The sequence below is a fragment of the Peromyscus maniculatus genome, chromosome 1 (assembly GCF_049852395.1).
Source record: "Peromyscus maniculatus bairdii isolate BWxNUB_F1_BW_parent chromosome 1, HU_Pman_BW_mat_3.1, whole genome shotgun sequence".
Classification (NCBI taxonomy): Eukaryota; Metazoa; Chordata; class Mammalia; order Rodentia; family Cricetidae; genus Peromyscus; species Peromyscus maniculatus.
Genome location: NC_134852.1, coordinates 166399945 through 166419082, shown reverse-complemented (window position 1 = coordinate 166419082; position 19138 = coordinate 166399945). Strand labels below are relative to the sequence as shown.

The following is a 19138-nucleotide window of genomic DNA, read 5'->3' as shown; positions in this document are numbered from 1 at the left end:
GCCGCGGCTCGCCACCCCACGTTACTTTGATTGACAGCTGAACAAATGTTTCCGCGGTTCGAACGCTCGCGCTAGGGAACGGCGGCCAGGGCGAGGCTCCGCCCCGGGCGGGCCGCTCCGCCACGCCCCCGCCAGCACCAATCCTTTGCACTCATTGGTCGGAACTCCTCGTCACGCCCTGCCCCCACGTGGGTCCGGCCTGTCCGACCCCGCCCTCCTGGCTTGCCATTTGTCAGCGGTGAAATGATGGGCAGTAACACAGAACGGCGATTAATGTTCAGCCACCTCCGATTGGTTGGTGCGGCGCCCTCGCGCCGCGGGAGGGCGGAGCGCCCGGAGAGCGCCGCCGAGCGCGCGCGGGGCTAGCTGGAGACTGTAGTCAATCTGGCCGCATCCACGGCCACTGTAGCCTCACGAGGACTACATCTCCCGGGATGCTCCACGGGCCCTCCGCGGATGGTCGTGAATATGTATCAGAATGTTAATGATTAGCTGCTGCTAAATTTGGTCAAAGAAGTCACCTACACAGAGCGCGTTGTTAGAGCCGTTCCGAGCGGGCGTTCGGCTGTTGGCTGCCTTCTTCCCCCCTTCTTACACACTCGTGTATTATTTTGAGGTGGTGTTCGCGGAGTTTGAAAGAGAATTTTAAAAAGCCGCAAGCGTTTCGCTCTTTTATTTTTATAATCCCCTTCAATTTGGGGCTAAAAAAACAGGAAGGAAGAAAAGGAAATGAAATGTGGTAAAAGAAGCTAAAAGGTGCCTTTTAAAAGATCGTTGCTGTGAAGTGAAAAATCTCCAGAGAACCCCCAAGCGCCGCGAGACCTCTTCCGAACCAAAGGAGTTTGCGCTCGCTCTCAGGGAAGAAGCGACCATTCATTCCGCGGAATAGCAGCCAATTAAAAGACAAATAAAAAAAAGTTTGGAGTGGGGCGCGAGCGAGCGGGCGGGCGGCGCTCGGCGGGCGCGGGGCTCGGCGGGCGCAGGACGGACGGTGCCCGCCGCCCTCAGTGACGCCCGCGGGGAATGCGGAGCCGGCCGCCCGCGCCCAGCCGCCGCGCCTGCCTGCCGCCCGCGTCACGCGAGACCCGCAGGCCCGGGACGCCGCCGCGGGGCCCTCGAAGCGGATGAGCCGTGCGCCCCTGCCCGGCGCAGCCAACTAAAGCGGCGTGGATGATTCGCGACCTGAGCAAGATGTACCCGCAGACGCGCCACCCGGTGAGTGGCGCCGCGCCCGCCGCCCTGTCCGCGGCCGGCCGCTCCGAGGGTGCGGGAGGCGACCGACTTGTAGCCATTTTCTTATTGTTGTCTCTGAAGCCCCGGGAAGCCGCGCGCCGCCGCTCTCCGCCCGCGCCGCTCTCCCGAGGGGGCGAGCCGGGCGGCGCGAGTCTGCGGGGCGGAGGGCGCGGGCGGCCGCAGGCCGGACTCGCTCAGCTTGCTGACGGCGGCCCGACGCCATGGCGCGGCTGCCCCCGACGGGCCACTTTCGATTCCGGGTAGGGAGGGATGGGTGCGCGGGTCCGGGGGTTCGGGGCTTCGGGGGTGCGCGGCTTCGGGGGTGCGCGCGGGGAGGGGGGGGCAGGCTGAGGAGCAGGTCTAGGGAGCTGAGGGAGGCCGCCTGGAGGTACCCGGACCCCTGCGGGGGAGCGAGAGGCGGGAGCGGCGCGATGACCGACCCCCCCCCAACACCACCACCGCGGGCTGTCCCCCCCACACCTGCGATGTGGGCTAATTAAATATTTTATTGTTGTTCTTTAGGCACCGCATCAGCCTGCTCAACCCTTCAAATTTACAATTTCCGAATCCTGTGATCGGATTAAGGAAGAGTTTCAGTTTTTACAGGCTCAATACCACAGGTAACGATATTGACTTTAGCTGATCCTCTTGTTTGCTTAGCTCTTGTCTACCCCCCCACACACAAACACCACCCCCTTCGACTCCAACCCCCCCCCCCACGAAGGTATTACCATTTCTTTTTTTTTTTTTTTTTTTCCTGTGGGCAGAAAAGGCAAGTCAGGGCCTCTTTTCCCTTCAGGCAGGTGTAAAGAAATTAAGCGTTTTCTTCTCCTGTAAACAGAAAAGGAAGCGGAACAATCGAAACAGAGGAGACTTGGAAAACGCTGAGGCCAAACTTTCGATATTGATTTATTGGGTCAGGAGAATGGAAGGTTGGGAAGATTCTGGGGCCTTTTGACTTCTGGGTCCTTTATTACTCTGCTTGAGCCCTTCCTTCTGCCATTCCATGGCATAGCTTGAGAGCCAGGGGAAGTAAGCAGTGAGCCATTTCATTACTTTTATTAAAAAAGAAAACAGAAAAAAAAACACAATGCTTTTGTCCTCGAGGCTCTTAGACTTGGAGTGCTTTTGGAACATACTTGTTTTATTGGATCCTTAATGATGCAGAATTCTTAATGCATAAATTCAAGAACCCAAACAAGCTGCTGGACCAGATCAACACCCTCCCACCCCCATGGTATTCAACTTACCTGTATTTTTTGGAGGGAAAACAACATCATTTATAAGATTGTTTTGATTCTGATTTTCATTAATCTTGTAAAGGTAAAATCTCCCCTGCAGCATTTTCGTGGACTTAGTTTTGCTTTTATATATAAAATTACTATTGATGTTTATTTTCATGTTTTAGTAAGTGAATGTAGTGAAGAATATTCAGTTCTGGATGAAGTTGCAGAATTAAATTGGCAAGAGGGTTTATTTCTTTCAAACATAAAGCCCTCTTTCCCAACCCCCACAGTTTATCCTTATTGAAAAGGCAAGACCAGGCTGGTTCTTGTCGCTCATTTCTCTCTTCCCTTTCATTAGTAAAGTGCTGTTTAATATCATTGGATTGACAATAGGAGGTGATGATTTGGAGGAAGGGATGTGGATTTTGGAGTTGAAGGATGTTAAGTTAAGTTCTACACTGTACTTAGATGGTTTTATGTCTTGAATAGTCTGAAGCTGGAATGTGAGAAACTGGCCAGTGAGAAGACAGAGATGCAGCGGCATTATGTCATGGTAAGAAAACTGTGTCACAGATTCAAAGTGCTCATTAGCCTGGGATACTGAAAGCAAGAATACGATTTAAATTGCTGGAGGCTGCAGGAGACATCACAGTGGCCCTGCCAGTGTTGTTGAGGTTGTGGGTATGTGTCCATTAGCAACCTGTAATTCTAGGTTGTTATAACTTGGCTTTGACAACCAGCTTTGATTTAAATTTTCAAAAGTTCAGATGCGTGGGGTATAATTTTCTTTGCTTTGTTTTTACAGAGTGAAAAAAAATGGGGGAAAATCCTCATTTTTTTGTTTAGTCACAAGCAAAATGTTTTTGTTAGTGGTTTTCTTTGTTGTTTTATTGCTCTTGCTCCAATTGTAACCAGACAGTTTTTCTATACACTCTTAAAATTAGATGTGTTTTGTGCCTTTTAATTAATGATTTGGACAGGAAAAGACACCAGATCCCTTTTCAGAAAATTTCCCATTCATCATGCTACTCTTTATATTTTTGTGTGTATGCTTTCAATTTCAATAGTGTTATTTTGGTTCTTAGGAGTGTTGATTTGAGCTGCCAGATTTTCTGTATGGTAGTTATACTCCCATTCGGACAAAATCAAATCTATGTTTACAGAAGTATTATGAAGCATTTTTATGATTCAGAAGTATATTTTGTATTGAAAGAACTTGCAGAGTGACTCATTAATTAGTTTTCTATCGAGTTCTTCTGCTTTGCATCTGTAAGTAGTACATTAGAACCGAAAACTGAACTCTAAGGTAACATCACCTTTTTTAACAGTTCTTTCAGAACATCAATCAGCATTTGTGAGATATTTCCACTGTGCTTAGGAATTAAGAGTCATATAAAACCAAATTTTCATGAGACTTTTTCAATTCATTTGCATATGATGTTGAAAAGACAATTGGAAATGTTAAGAATGCTGAGTTTTAACATTAATTGTCTTAGTTTTCTGAGTTTTTCTCTTGGGCTGTGTCTTAGGGTGGCTTCTAGTTTTTTTAGAAATAGTTAATTGAGTATCCTTTTTATTTATTGACCCAGATATTGTGGATATTTTGGTTAAGGTAAGGCCTTTGTATTGGTTGCTTTGTTTTCGGTATACTTGGTCATTTTGAGCAAACTAGAGAGATTATTTGAAAGGTACAGATTTAATTGCTTTTCCTTCTTTGACAGTATTATGAAATGTCGTATGGGTTGAACATAGAAATGCACAAACAGGTAAGTTATTTCTTTATAATCATTTTAAGTAACAGTAATACATGTCATGTACTTAGAAATTTGTCTGTTTTGTGATTTTTCTTTTGTACATTTGTCATTTCTATTTTATTTTATTTTATTTTAAAAGACTATTTTAAAAGACTGGGGATGAGTGAGAAGGTTAGTTTTCCTCATGTGGTTCCTCATGTTCCATATTATCCTAACTTTTAATAATTTAAAATGTTATTCTTAAATCAGAATACATATTAAACTTTTCTACACTTCCAAAAGCTGTATGCAAAATTTAAAATGGGTATTTTCTTTTTTAAAAGTGTTTCCTTATATATTTCAGGCATCAAAAACCTATCTTACAAAAGAACTTTCCTTGGAAAATATTAATAAATAAAATTGTAAATTGTGTGAAGCCTTCATTGGATCACTATGAAAGAATAGAGAATGAGCGAGCTGGGAGGATCAAAATGAAATCTGCAGAGCTGTAAAAGAAATTGATGTAAAATCCTTGTACTAGTCCCCAGAGGCTACTTAGTTGGGTCTTACCAGGAACTCTAGCTTCAACTTCCAAAATTTGTACAGAGTAAATGAACCTGATAGGAGGATGTGATTAATGTTTAACCCTGGGTCTTGAAATCTAGTAATTAGTTTAGGGTTACAGGGGGAAAAGCATTGATAGGTATATATATGATGATTACAGCTACTATAGGGTTTGATTTTGATTTGATTTTTTTCTTTTCTTTTTTTTTTTTCAAGAGACGAAATGATTTGGCTTGAGTTCCCTAAATGGAAGAAAATAATATATGTATATAGATATATGTAAAAGAATACTGCTTGGCAATGATAATTCATCCAGGAAGCGTTTCTTTGAAGTCATCCCCTCATGAAGGACTTCAGGGCTCTCCTCAACCATTTCAGAATAGATACATGTATATTTGCTTGCTGAGAAAGAGGCAATAGACAACTTTCTGCTTTTCATGTGTTATTTATTTGTGGTCAGGGTGTTGTATGTACCTTCTAAGATTAAAAAGTATGAGATGACCACCTGTCATCAGCTGCAAGAATTCTTTTTGACAGTTATTCACCACATGGCAGGAATGTCCCCACATTAATAGTTCCTTAAAAGACGACTCTTAGACAGTAAAGGCAATCAGATAGTATTTGGAAAAATAAAGTTGCAAAAGTTACAACATTATTTACATTGAAGACTTTACTTCAAGTTTTGTCTTACTCTCTGTTACTTGGTTATGCTAATGTTAGCATATTATATATGCTAATACTAATATATACATGTAGTTTGAATGGCACATATTTAAATTTTCATTTTAGGATCTTGACCATTTCTGTTTCTGTTAGTAAGCAAACTGTATCCAGCTTTATGGGTGGATTCCCTTTAGCTCTACCTCACAGGAATACAATTACTGCTTACATATTTTGGATCTTGCACACACTTTTTTTTTTTTTTTGGTTTTTATGCACTCTCCCAACATTAGTTTCTCTTTACAGAGTGAACTAGATAATGCCCCTTTATTTCTCCCTTTTCTATACTTTGCCTTACATTGACCACTTAGTTTCTGGATCTCCTTATGCTATCTATACCCGTATCAGCTTAGCTGTATATGTTTATTATTTTGGTGCTGGGGATATATGTGAGATCCCTTAATTTTACACATTTTATATGACTATAAATTTTGTCATCTTGTCCAGCTGGCCTCAAATGCCATCCATTTAAAATTGAGAAGAGTACACTTTGCCTTTTTTCCCTTTTTGCTTTTGAATTCAATCATATCAAGCATCCCGAGGGCAGTTTATCACATTATGAAATACAGACAGCCCTGCAAACCACCTACTTATTATATTTTCTTTCTTTTTTCCCCTTAAGCACAGAGGCATATCTGTCTTTATTTGTTTTCCTAGGCAGACAGCCTTAGTTTCTCTTAGCCTCTCTTCCAGATGCACCCGCTGGATATCCTTGTAATGGAAAGCAGCAATAATGCAAGGAAGTTGCCCCGAGGCATAATTGGGCCTATTTCTCAAGATCGGTTTAGGCTTATTCACTTATTAGATTTGTGTCTCAAGGGTTCAAGAGTAGGAGTCCCAGGAGGCCTCAGAAGTACCTTAGTAATTGGTGGCCCCGATATTTGAAACCTTTGTGCATATTTTTTTGTTGTTGTTAATATTCCTGTGTTCCTGTTCATCTTGGCTGCAGCTAGCCACTGAGAGTATTTTTAAGGAAATTTTCACTGGGACAGAAAGTGAAGGTTGTGAAGGATCCATGAATCTGTGACTTAGCAGATGGATAAAAGGATGCTAGTAGGAAGCAGTGGTAAACAGGGAGGGTCCCCATTCCCTCCCGCTCCTGTTTGGTGATGCTCATCATCAGTTGCCCTGGGTTGATTCTGATGGAGAACCATAAAATGAAACCTATGGGGAATTTGTCATTCTGAAATGAAAGCTAATGTAATTAGTACCAATTAAAGTACATTTAGTAAATTGGATTTAATCTTAATTAAGCCTGCGTAATGTTGCCAATTTTTAACAATTATGTTTGAGAACATAATTAATTTAAATTTTGGTAACTGAGTAAATAGCATTAGTCTGGTAAAATTAGTGGATTTTTTTTTTTTTAAGGGGAACTCAGTGACATGACATGGAATTGGAGCATAAAATATGAATGTAATTTTTGGTAATCTTTAGTAGAATTGATAGAGCTGAACAGATGAAGCTGGGGGAAAAAAACCCAGAGAGGTTTAAGTGGAGTGTTCTAGGCCACAGTGGGAATTAATACTTTTCCCATTGTCTTCAGTTTTAGTATGAAAATGGTGTTGATAATTAGGACCTGGTTAGAAATGGCATGGAATTCATTGTGATGGCTTCAAAATGGAGTCTTTTAAAAATGAAAGAAAGTTGATTCTTCAAGAATTTCCCTGTCTGCAGGGTTTTGTTTTTTGCTTTAGACAGGATGGTTGGACCAGGGTTCTTGTTACTTTCTTCTGATCCTTCTTTATACAGTATGGCTTTTGTTGGGTCAGTGACCCTGGGCAGATAGGGTGGTGTGTACATCTGATACCACCATTAGATGCTGCTTGTTCAAATCCTTTGCCTGCAGTACTATAATTGAAGAATTCCTCTCTAATGGAATCAGACTCTGGCTGTTGCCACTCTGAAATGTGGATATTGAATGTAGATTAGGAGCCATCGATGTGTGAATTCAACCTGTAGAAATGAAATAGGTGAATGTACTGTGATGTGAAAAGTGGGGGGGGGGCGAGAATCACAATTTCTCAGGGTTTTGTAATTTGAAGATCTCTTCTAAAATTTATTTGCTTAGTACTTGAATTTTAAAAATCATCAGAAAACCTTTGGAATCTGGCACCTAAAATCTAAAAGTGAAACTTGTACAATTATATGAAAAGTGTTTGTTGTGTGTGCATATTCTTATATGTAATTTCTTTCCCCTTAAAGCAACAAAATTCTTATTTCTTTCCAAGCCATGCAAATTTCATTATAAGACTTGGACCACAACCATTTGAGTGCTGCTAAAATATTAATTGAATAGAAATGAAAGGCCTTGCCAACTGATAGGATATCATAATCATAGCCTCTTTGGTCAATGGTAAATGATGATAAATGACATTAGGAACCTTTTAGCAAACTGTAATAACTACAAGGAGGGAGGCAGTATGGATTTGCATTATATCTGATACCCTCTAGTACCAAGTGGATTGCCAATACTGCTTGTTTAGCATTTTCTAAGGGCAATAGGATATTGATTTCTGACTTACAAGGAACAGCTCTATTTTCACCATTGAAAAGTATTGCAGGTTGTTAAGAAGAAATTGACTTGAAGAGGCCGACTGCTGCCCATCATGGAGCAAATAAAGCAAAACTGCCGAAGCATGGTGGAGCAGCGAGACGGGCCCTCAGCAATTTGTTGCTATTAATTTACCATGCTCGACAGCAAATCAATCGGCATCTACTTCATCTGCTGGAGAAAATGCTGTCCAGGGCAGATAAAAGGCTCGGCATGGTACAGAGAATAGACTGGCTTGGCCAAAAGGAGGCTGCAGTTAATGTGTAAATAAGTGAAATCAAGGCCACTGTTGCAGAGGAAGCAGTTGTTAATTAGGTTGGTTCTTTTTAGTGAACTATTTTAGAAAGCAGCCTAGGATTTGGAGAATAAGGGGAGATTTAGTGAGGTTGAAGTAACATATGACTGGCTTGACATTCGTGCCTTGAGTGCACTTGATTCTAGGATGCAGTCAATTTATTTGGGGACAGTGCTTGCAGTAGAAGTCAATTTATTTAAAGTTCTATTCAGAGCAGATTTCTCAAGATAACTTTGTGTGTGTGTGGGGGGTATTGCCGATTTCTTATATGTCTTGTATATTTCAATTTGAAAGAATGCTTGGCGAAACAGGTGTCAGTATGGAGATAAAAATAAAATTTTTAAATAGTGGCTATTCTGAAATGAGTATGGTTATACTCTTGCATATGTGTAAAAGGGAAACATCAAAAATGAGATTTTATTTGAAAATAACTAATAAACCAATAACAATTTTGCTTACAGAACTTTCTTCTGTTTTACACCCATTAGGAAATGATCTAGATAATGTCTGAATAAGGGTGGATACTACTGGGCTGGGAGATTTTAAAGAGATAAGCAAGTGAAATTTTGATGCTTGTGCATAAATTACAGGAGGAAAGAAGAGAAGAGAATGGAAGCTCATGTTTGTTCTTGTGTTCTTGTTTTAAGATTACTGATCACTGATCGTATTTTGTGATTAATATTAATGGAATAGAGGTTTTTGGTTGTGTTTTCTCTATTACTTACCTCTTTGATTTAGATGTTCTGGGGAAAGGGCCAGCTTTACTCCTGTGTGGTAAATCTAAATATGTAAATTTAAAATTATTTTCTTCTCATAATTGCCAGAGGATCTAGTATTGTGGTAGTTAATACCAGGTGGCAGCTTCTTGGGCAAGACCCCAGTGAAGTGTTTTTGCTCAGCAATCCAGAAGGTGAAATTTAACCCACAAAGGTGTGTATAGGTGTTAAGGGGGCTGTTTTCTGAATTCTGTGGGTTCCTCCTTTTTTCTTTTTTATGTTAGATTTTTTGGTTTTGAGGCACCATAGGAAAATATCTGTGGTGGTTATTTTCTTTTTCTTTTCTTTTTTTTTTTTTCTCTCTCTCATCTTAAGTAGTGATCGTTGAGTGGAATTAAGAGTTTCCTTCCAATGGAAGTGAACGTTTATTATATGTCTGGCATGTGCTTACCAAAGACCTGGGCATACTGCCAAAATTCTTTAATTCTTATAAAGATCCTAAGAAAAGGATTATGTCCAATCAAAGGGTGATTAAGTAGGGTCAGATCTTCACATGGTGATATAGTAATAGGTGGTAGGTTGGAATGATTGCCTGGGAGGCTGCCCTTTTAGGAAATGAATTGGCCATGAGTTAGAGATTCAGGCCTGAGCTCATTGCTGGAATGGGGACGCTCCTGGCTGCTAGAATAGTCTTCTCTTGTGCCCTTGAGCCCCTGAACTTTTTACTTCCACCCAGAACCCCTTCAGTAGTCTCTGCAGCTGCCTGGAGTCCAAGGCTGAAACTATTCAGGATGGGCTCTCTGTCCAGTAGGCTGCCTCAGTTGGTGAGAGGTCCGGGTAGCTTTCCCCTGGTCTCCCACTTGTCAGCAAAGAGCTACTTGCTGTTTCTTGTAAGGAAGTTTTGTCTTCTCCCCAGGCAGCCTGTTTCTTGTTTACTTACAGGGTTCTTCTGTTTAATTTATCTTTTCCTGTGGCTTCTTAGACTGTCTGAAGACAAGGGGGCTGTTTGTTAATCATCACCTTGGGGTTTCTGAAGGGGGAAGCTGGGAGGGGAAAATATGATGTTTTGTGGCCTCTTTGTTGTTCAGAAAGAGGTTCTTAGATGCAGGAAATCACACACAAACTTTTAAATGAAGACAGATGTTTTGCTTTTCCTGTTGAGAATTTCTTTGTAACATTCAAAGAAATTTACTTACTCACTGCCCCTCAATCTCTGATTCCTATTGTTTATTTTACTTATCATTTTGATTGGCAAATTTGTTTGTATTTATAGGCAGTATGGTTCTGAGCTGTGTTGGAATAATGAGCTAGACAAGAATTAACTGCATCTTGGATGCTTCTTCAGCCTCAGTGAAGGCGCATTGATACATTTTTACTTTTTTCTTTGTCCTACAGAACTGCTAAAAAGGAGTTGGTAATTACATGTTAAGCATTTAGAAGTTCTTTATATTTGCTTTTAGTGGGAAACTTTTATTGCCTTTCATATTTGATAGCCAGGGTTCTGACTTTGGTATAATAATGCTTTTGTTGGCTAGAGAGGGAAAAAGAGATATGATTTCTAAAAGGTACTTTCCTTTATCATTCTTCACACCATCTTTTAAAAAATTCTAGAGGCAGAGGCACACAAATTTTCATCAGTTTGAGGTCAGTCTGTTCTACATTGTGAATTCCAGGCCAGACTGGGCTACATAGTGGGACACTGACTCAAAATATAACAATAAAAAGGGGGCTGGAGAAATGGCACAGTGGTTAACAGTACATACTGTTCTTGCAGAGGACTGGAGTTCTGTGCCCAGCACCCACATTAAGTAGCTCACAACTATCTGTAACTCCAGCTCCAGAGGATATGACCCCATCTTCTGGCCTCTGGTTATCTGGTCTTATGTTATCTCTGTGCACATGCACACAAACACAATTGAAAATTTTTAGAAAAATGGAAAAAAGAAACTCTTCTCCATTTTGGTAATGGAGACGAACTAGTGGTCCCATACAGTCCCAGTTATCATTTTTGCAAACAAGGCTGTTGGAAAGAAGTAGGGAGACAGCACATTTAGGCATGGACACTGATTTATACTGGTGATGACAGTTTGTAAGGTTTAGGGCTTGTTCAAAGTCTGTACACTGAAGACAGTTTATGAAATTATTAGACTAAGGGGAAAGCCTTAGAAGTCTTAGCCAAAGTGAAAGATAGAGCTGTTTTGACTTTGACTTAGTAACAGCTGTCAGTGGGAGTTGCTTTCTGTCTGTAAAGAGGGATTTAGCTGGCCTTCATCACTGCAAATCAATATACCCCCTCTGTTTTCATTGGAAGTGACCCACAGCATTGATGCCAGGCTCTTGCTATTTCTATATCATAGAGCCAATACTTATCTTCAGAGAACTGCAGTGTGTAACCTGTGCTCCATCCAGGGGGACAGATGGGCACAGTATATATTTTCTTAGCTGATTTGTCAAAGAAACACAATGGTAAAACTCTGGGACACTCTTTAGGAACTCTGTCCTCTGGGAGATGGGTTATCTTGTCATCTTTGGAGGATTATTTTTGCTCACAAATACACAAGGATTTGTGGTGTGTAGGGGATCTGCATCTCAGAACAAAGGCATAACTTCTCTTCATCTAGCATTTGTAATGAGTCTTTCTCTGTCCTGCTAGCTCCCAAATAATGACATGGAGGCTTTTTATTATTTATGAAAGCCTGACCTATAGCTTAGGCGTGTTCCTAACTAGCTCTTATAACTTAAGTTAACACATTTATATTAATCTATGTTCTACCACATGACTCATAGCTATTACCTCTCCTCTTGCACATCCTGCTTTCTCTGTGTTTCCTTTCTTCTTCCCAGAGTTCTCTCTGAAGTATGGCCTATACCTCCTGTTTGGTTTTTGGCTATTCAGTTTTTTTATTACACCAATCACAGCAATACTTTTTCACACAGTCTACAGATAGCCCACAAGTGTTGGCTGGCTGCAGGGCATTTAGAACTCTGCAGAACCCTCCCTCTAAACTGTGGTCATCCAGGCAAGTTAATGATGGGAGGGAAACTGGCAATGATTCCTTGACTCTGCTGCTTGTTTCTTTTGAGACAGGGTCTCTCTCTGTAGCCTAGACCAGACTTAAATTCATTATCCCCCAGTCTCAGGCTTCTGAATGCTGAAATTATAGGTGTGAGCCTCCATACCTGGTTTTATTTTTCAACTCCATATTCTGCTTCTGAAAGTCTGTAGGTTCTTTTAGTTGTAGATCTTAGAAAGGCCTGGAAATACAACTGGAAAGAATAGTGCTGTTGGAAATTAAAAACACTAGTACTGTGTGACACCTTTCTTTGCAGAGAGCTTAAGGCATTTTACATGTTCACCTCAATCTTCCTGATGTTCCCATAAAGCAGGTAGCAAGCTTGGATCTCTGTCTGTTTAAGTAGCTTCTGTCAGTAATGTGCCCTACAGTTTGCCAAGCAGTGTCATTCCTCTGGCCTCCTTTAACAGATGACACTAAAGCTTAAGGGCTTAAGAGACTAGCCTAGTGTGACAGTCAGGAAGGATCAGTGCATGGGTGGGGGATACCAGAGTTCATAAAGGTCAGTGAATAGGCCTGAGGTCACATAGGAGAGCCAGTGGCTGAAAGGGAAATAGAAAGTTTCTGAACTTCCCTTCTAGAGTTCTCATTATTGGCTAGACCATTTTCAAATAACAAATAATATGCTTGTTTCTGTGGTGTTCTTGGCTTTCTGCAACAAGAGCAGTAAGGTACTGCAGGTGGCAGACCATGAGTATTGCAGTCCTCTTTAGTGAGAGATCTGATCTGTGTGCTTGTGCCTGAAGTTCAACTGTTCCCCCCTTCCCTCCACCCTTCAGTGTCAGTGCCCTGCCCAGAAGGAGTCTGGGATCAGCAAATTGAAATCTAAAGCTAAGATCCACTTTTAGCAAAGTGTTTAATCAAACTGGCTGCTCCCTCATTCCTGAACCATGCCACACAAACAGGCTGTTCTAGGCACACACTTGTTTATTGCCCATTTCCCTTCCCCGTTACCATGTAAGCTCCACTTTTAGCATTGCTTTCTGCAGCACACTGCCACTGAGATGTGCTGGTGCTCATGGGATAGTGGGCTGCTGAAGGAAAGAACACTTCTGTTTGAATAGTAGCTAAGCCTCTGTGCGATTAGTGTTATTTCAGGGTATGTTTGGGTTGCAGGATATAGACAACCAGTGCTGAACTTAGTAGTGAAGTTTGTAGGAAAATTAGAAAGAGGAAGTGAAAACAGCTGAACACGAGGTTCAGGAATAAGAACAGTTAGAGTAGAATATATGTATTTTGGTGTGCTGAGTCTTTTCAAGTTGAAAACGAATCATTTCTAACTGAATTTAAAATTCACTTTGAACACCATTCTTACTAGCCAGTATATATTTGAAAAGTTGTACTATTAATAACTGTGTACGTGTGGCTTGAATGTGTGTTGATCTTAACTGTACTGTAGTGTGTTTGGCTGACTTTCTCTCAAGTCTTCTAGCTCTTTTAGAGAGCTGGGGAACTGTAGAGATGATGATAGTTGAGGTAGTGAGATGGCATAGTGTTGTTGAGAATAATTCTAATAGTAAGCAAGTGTCCATAATTTATTGTGGAGGTAATCTTTACTTTTCCTAGTAACATAAAAATTATAGCATTAGTATTATTTATTTCAACTTTGCAACATGTGACATGGCAGAGATGTATAGAGAGTTTAAATAATTGCAGCAGGATCTGCCAGCCATTTTGTTTTGGTTCTGGATATGTAACTGAGGCCTTGCATATCGTAGGCAGGTGCCCTGCGACTGAGCTGCACTCAGCCCAAAAAGTTTCTTGTAAAATTTTCTTTTTAGTTTCCTAAGTTCATAATTGCCTGTTAGTCCAAGAAATGTATGTTTAAATAGTACTTCATATTTTGCAAGGTGTTTTTTCCATCTCTCTTTTTAAGGCTCAGCAGTGTCAAAACTATCCCTATCCTGTCCATTAGTAAACTAAAACACAGATGTTAGGTAACAAAGTTCCACAGTTAATTAGTAGATGGTTTGGAGTGTTTTAATTCTCTTAGGATCAGTGTTCAGGCTGAAGTAATGTTTAGACTTAGAGCAGCTATTGTCAAATATGTAGATTAAAATGTACAAGAGCTGATTTAAAGTGGCCAGGTTTTGTATTTTTCCTTTGGCATATACTGTTTAGAATACAAAATTGTATGAATTACAGTGTGATCTGTAATAATTTCTTCCAAGGACCAGTGTGCAAAGGGGATATGTAGGAGTTTATTACCTGTTGTATAACTAGCCTCCTGACTTCTGAAGTCAATGTAGACGTCTGTCTCTAGCTAAGGTTTATCTCATGGCACTTGGGAAAGATGTGGCTGACAGTGAGCTGGACAGTCCAAATCCTTGGAGCTTTTGTACCTTTTTCCATCAGGAATCTTTACTTAGGGAAGGTTTGGACTATTCAACTTGTTAACAATGAGCTTATCATTTTAAGCAAAGGACTTAATGGTAAATAATAGAGAAATGTTTAATTTTGGCTTTAGAATTAAAAAATTAGAGATCAGCTTCTTTTGTTAACAGTATAAAGCCTGAGAAAGGAAGAATGTGTTTTACTTATTGCTATGCCCCTAACACTTAAAATAATGCCTGGAACCCAGCAAAGGAAACAAATGAGTGTATGATGGAATAGCTAAGAGAATGGCTTAACTTTTTATTTTTTCATGTATGTTCTGCAGCACCCCTTATACTGAGTATCAGCTACTCATGTTTTCTTTGTTTCTGAACTCCTAGGGAAAACATACCTTTATGATGAGCAAAAAGGCCTTAGATAGGCAATCAGAGGTTAGAGTATGTTATCCCAGTTTTTTTCAGAAGTCTCTGCACCTGGGGACTGGTGGTTTTAAAAAAGTAGGGTTGGACGTAGGGAGTTGGAAGTTAAGAGTACTTGCTTACCTAATGTGCAAGGCTTGGATTCAGTTCTTACTACCACAAACAAAATGAGATAAAAGGTAGACTTGGTTGATTATCCTCTATCATTAATTTTTTAAGTTTTAACAATTATTTTATGTGAGTGTTTTGCTTGCATGTATGTCTGTGCACCATGTGCACGAAGTACCCATAGAGGTGATGAAGGTGTCATATCCCTTAGAATTAGAGTTCCAGATGGTTTTGAGCTATCATGTGGGTTCTACGAATTGGATCTGTGTCCTCTGGAAGAAAAATCATCCAGTGCTCTTAATTACTGAGCCATCTTTCCAGCCCCTAAGTTATCTTTTAATTCTGTATTGTATGATGACATTTCAGAAAGTTAAAGGTTTAAGATAATGTTATGTAAGAGAAAATAAAATTGTTTTTATGTGCTTGTGCTTTTGGTAGAAACTCTGTCTGAACAATGTTAGGATATTGTAGGCAGTTCTAATAATTATTTGTTGCCAAGCATTCATGATCTAGAACCATCTACTGTGGTATAGACTGTTTTATTTAGCTTTTTTGAGCAGTTATGACTACATCATAACAACAGTCCTTATTCTAGGGCAAGAGTTCTATATAGAGTGATTGTGTACAGTTAGAGAGATTTTTATTACGCATCATTGATCATAAATCCAGGTTGACTGAGTACCTCATGGGTACCAGGATTCAGCAGTTTATTCTGATGTCTTAATTTAGTTCTCCCCATTTTGAGAAAGGGGTCGAGATATCCTTGCTTGAAATCAAGATAAGGATTGTGCAGCTGGTAGGTTGCAGGATTAGCATTTAGGTCCAGGAAATCTGGCTTCAGAGCTGAAATTCTGAACCACTGGCAATGCCTGCATCTTCAGTGAACCTTTCATGTAAGTTTTTCTTTTTTTTAATGTACCTGATAGACTGCTGTTGTGCTCTATATACAACTAGCTTGAATATTACAAGTGATAATATGATGAGGGTGTTTTTTATTTTTGCAAATAAGTGTGCTAAATTAGTGGATCTACCTTTTTCTTTCTTTCTCTCTTCCTTCCTGCCCCCCCCCTTTAAAGATCCTACAGCTGGTTTTGCCTGATGATCACAGACTCTAGATATTTTTTCTTTTGAAGTTGAGATTTCTAACAAAAGAAAGCATAGTGCCAGCACTGTGCCTTTTTTTTTCTTTTAAACATGTGAGAATGGCTAGATGACTGCAGAACTTTTGATTCTCTAGAGTGAGGGTTGTTGGCACTTAAATGTTAATTGTATGTTGTTGTCCCCGTCCCCCCCTCCCCCCACCAGGGAGTAGTTACTGATCTGGAAAGAAAACTGGGATTCAAACAAAAATTCAGGAGCTCCTGCTCCAGAGCAAGAGTCTCAAACCAAGGCCTTTCTCCAGGAGACATTTGGTGATACTTGAAGTTGCTACGACTTAGTGGTACCACTGGCTTCTAGTGGGTGGAGGCTGGATACTGCTGAGCATCATATAGTGTACATAACAGTCCCTACAACAAAGAATATCCACCCTAAAGTTTCAGTAGTGTTAGGGTTAAGAAACAGCTCCAGAGAGTGTAAAGTATTAATTCTGTTGCATTTTTATGTTTGGGCACATTATGGTTTCTTTGAGTAAGAGTATAGGCCAAGAATCAGCCTTGAATGACTACTGAAGAGTCCTTCAAACTCTACTTGTCTTAAGTCTTTTCTCCTCTTTTTCCCATGGTGGTAAACACAGTGGAGTTGATGGGAGTTTTAGCAGTTTTTGAATGAGACATTATATTGCATGATCTTCTTTATAATCATTGTTTTCATAAAGAAAGGAAGGTAATAAAATATTTCAAGAGTGGAGACCTTTTACTCTTCAGCTTGTTGAATTCTTGATTTCTATGAAAAATATCTAGATGGTTGTTATGTTGCTATTATGTAAGACGGAATGTTTTTTCATGGACAATACTGGATGGTCAGTATTATCTGAGTCCCTTAGAAGGCACTAGAATTACTGTTACCCTTTTCTAGGTAATTTTCAGAAAGATTGTTTTTCAGTCATCCCAGCAATTCTCCTGGGATGCCAGCCTGGGTAGTACCAAGATAAATATTGTAGATTGGGCCAGCTGAGAATCCAGTGGACCCCCTTTGCTTTTTTTGCCCTAGCAGAGGGATCAGGACACATCTTGCTGCAAAATAGCCCTTCTGTTCTTTCACTTAAGTTCTGCTTAGGACAAAGTACATTGTACTTGACTTTGTCCAGTCCTAATGAAATGAAATGGAATTCTGAGTTTTCTCTAAATAATTAAGTCTGAAACATGGTGTAAATATCAACTTGACACAAACTAGAGTTATCTGAAAGGAGGGAACCTCAACTGAGAAAATGCCTCCATAAGATCTGGCTATAGGGCATTTCTTTATTAGTGATTGATGGAGGAGGGCCCAGCCCATGGTGGGTGGTGCCACCCTTGGCCTGGTGATCTGGGTGCTATAAGAAAGCAGGCTGGACAAGCCATAAACAGGCCAGTAAGCAGCATCCTTCTGTGGCCTCTGCATCAGTTGTTACATACACGTTCCCGCTCTACTTGACTTCTTACCCTCACTGCTTTGATGATAAACTGTTGTATGTATAGAACTGTGAGTGAAATGAACCCTTTCCTCTGCGAGTTGCTTTTGGTAATGGTGTTTCATCACAGCAATAGTAACCGTAACTAAGACACAATAATCAGTGAGCTCGTGAGCTATCACTCCACCCTCCACAGGGTTTCTCTGTGTATCCTTGGTTGTCCTGGAACTTGCTCTGTAGACCAGGCTGGCATGCAACTATGATACTGCCCAGCAAACTCCTGACTTCTTACTTTTTTTTTTTCTGTCTCCTATAAATTCTACTGTATTGTGCCGAGAATGTGGGAGACTTAAATTACACTTAACCTAAAATGACCAATAAAAAGTAACAATTTCATAGCTACTCTATTGTTTTAACTTTTGGGGGTTGGGGGTGCTTATTTAGGGTTCTTGATGGAGAAATTGTGGTTTAAGAATTCCAGAATACCTTAAGTAAAAGGCCTCTTCTAGGTTGTGGTATATAGAATGAGCACTGCAGCTCTAACGGGAGTGGTGGATTTGGACGGAGCTGGGTCAGACCGCACATTTCTGTATAAAACCCTCATTTCCAAATGCTCGATCTAGCTGGTCTGGTTGGGTTCTGCCTGCTTTAACCAGGTAGAAGTGGAATGAAGAGAATTTTTTATTGCTTTAAACAAGGGCTTGAAGGGTTTTTTGTTTTGTTTTGTTTTGTCTTGTTTTGTTTCAGTTGGGGATGTGATTTGGTAAGATAATGCACATCCCTGCCTCCAAATTACACTTCCCAGTCCCCTGCTTTCTTCGGTATTTGACATTCCATACTTTTACTGTTTTCTTTTTATTTATTTGAGGTTCACTGTTACTTACATGTGATTGTGTACATCTTCCTGTATACTGCAAACCATCTCGTGATTACTTAAAATACAGTGTAAGGACTGTATAAGTAGTTGCTATATTGTATTGCTTAGAGAATACTCAGAAACCATCTTTATAAATTGACATAGCTTCTTAAATATAAGTATCTAGGATTGGATTTGTAAAAGTTAAGATTGTAACTTGCAAACATGAAAAAAAACTTAGCTTTGTGGAGTTACATTATTCCTTTGTTGGAAGGGTTATTTGATAAGAGATTGTAGTCCTTGGCACATCAAAGCTGTGATGGCTTTTATATTTTTATCAGACAACAGTTACTTAGCTTCATACTGCCACTTAGATGGTGCTTTGAGACCTATGGAGTTGTAAGAGGTAAGAAGGTTTGTCTCAATGTAAACAGTACAGTAGAGACACTTGTGGTAGAAAATGGAGGTCATCTTTCTAGTTCTGGAACTATTAGGGTGCTGTTATGGAAGGTGGTAGATGAATTTTAAGGAGCAAAGACCCCTTAGGCAGGGAGAACAGAGTGGGAAAGATTATAAGTGGGAGCCATGGAATCAAGAATGTTTTGTGCATGTTCAGGCTGTGGTTAACATTTCCAGTGGTAGACAGTAGTAGGAGTTGGTTAGGATGTGATTATTGAAGGCTTCACATGCTAGAAAGAGTGCTTGGACTGTTGAAGGAAACAAAGAGACAGTCACATGAAAATCCAGGACCACAT

At 40.4% G+C, this 19138-nt stretch overlaps 1 protein-coding gene across 9 annotated transcripts in view; it reads left to right on the top strand.

Moving 5' to 3' along the window:
• The first annotated feature begins 1028 nt into the window (after nt 1-1028).
• The window catches only part of Tle4 (TLE family member 4, transcriptional corepressor), a 141384-nt gene continuing 123274 nt past the window's right edge, over nt 1029-19138 (top strand). For 4 of the 9 annotated variants that reach the window (XM_016006573.3, XM_006970133.4, XM_006970132.4 and 1 more), the window contains exons 1-4: nt 1031-1215; nt 1756-1853; nt 2949-3012; nt 4181-4225. In XM_016006573.3, coding sequence (XP_015862059.1) covers nt 1171-1215; nt 1756-1853; nt 2949-3012; nt 4181-4225 — 252 coding nt within the window. In that variant the 5' untranslated portion in view covers nt 1031-1170. Of the gene's footprint in view, nt 1216-1755; nt 1854-2948; nt 3013-4180; nt 4226-19138 lie in introns of all 9 variants that reach the window. The other 5 variants (XM_016006412.3, XM_016006374.3, XM_016006321.3 and 2 more) reach the window with 2 other exon arrangements.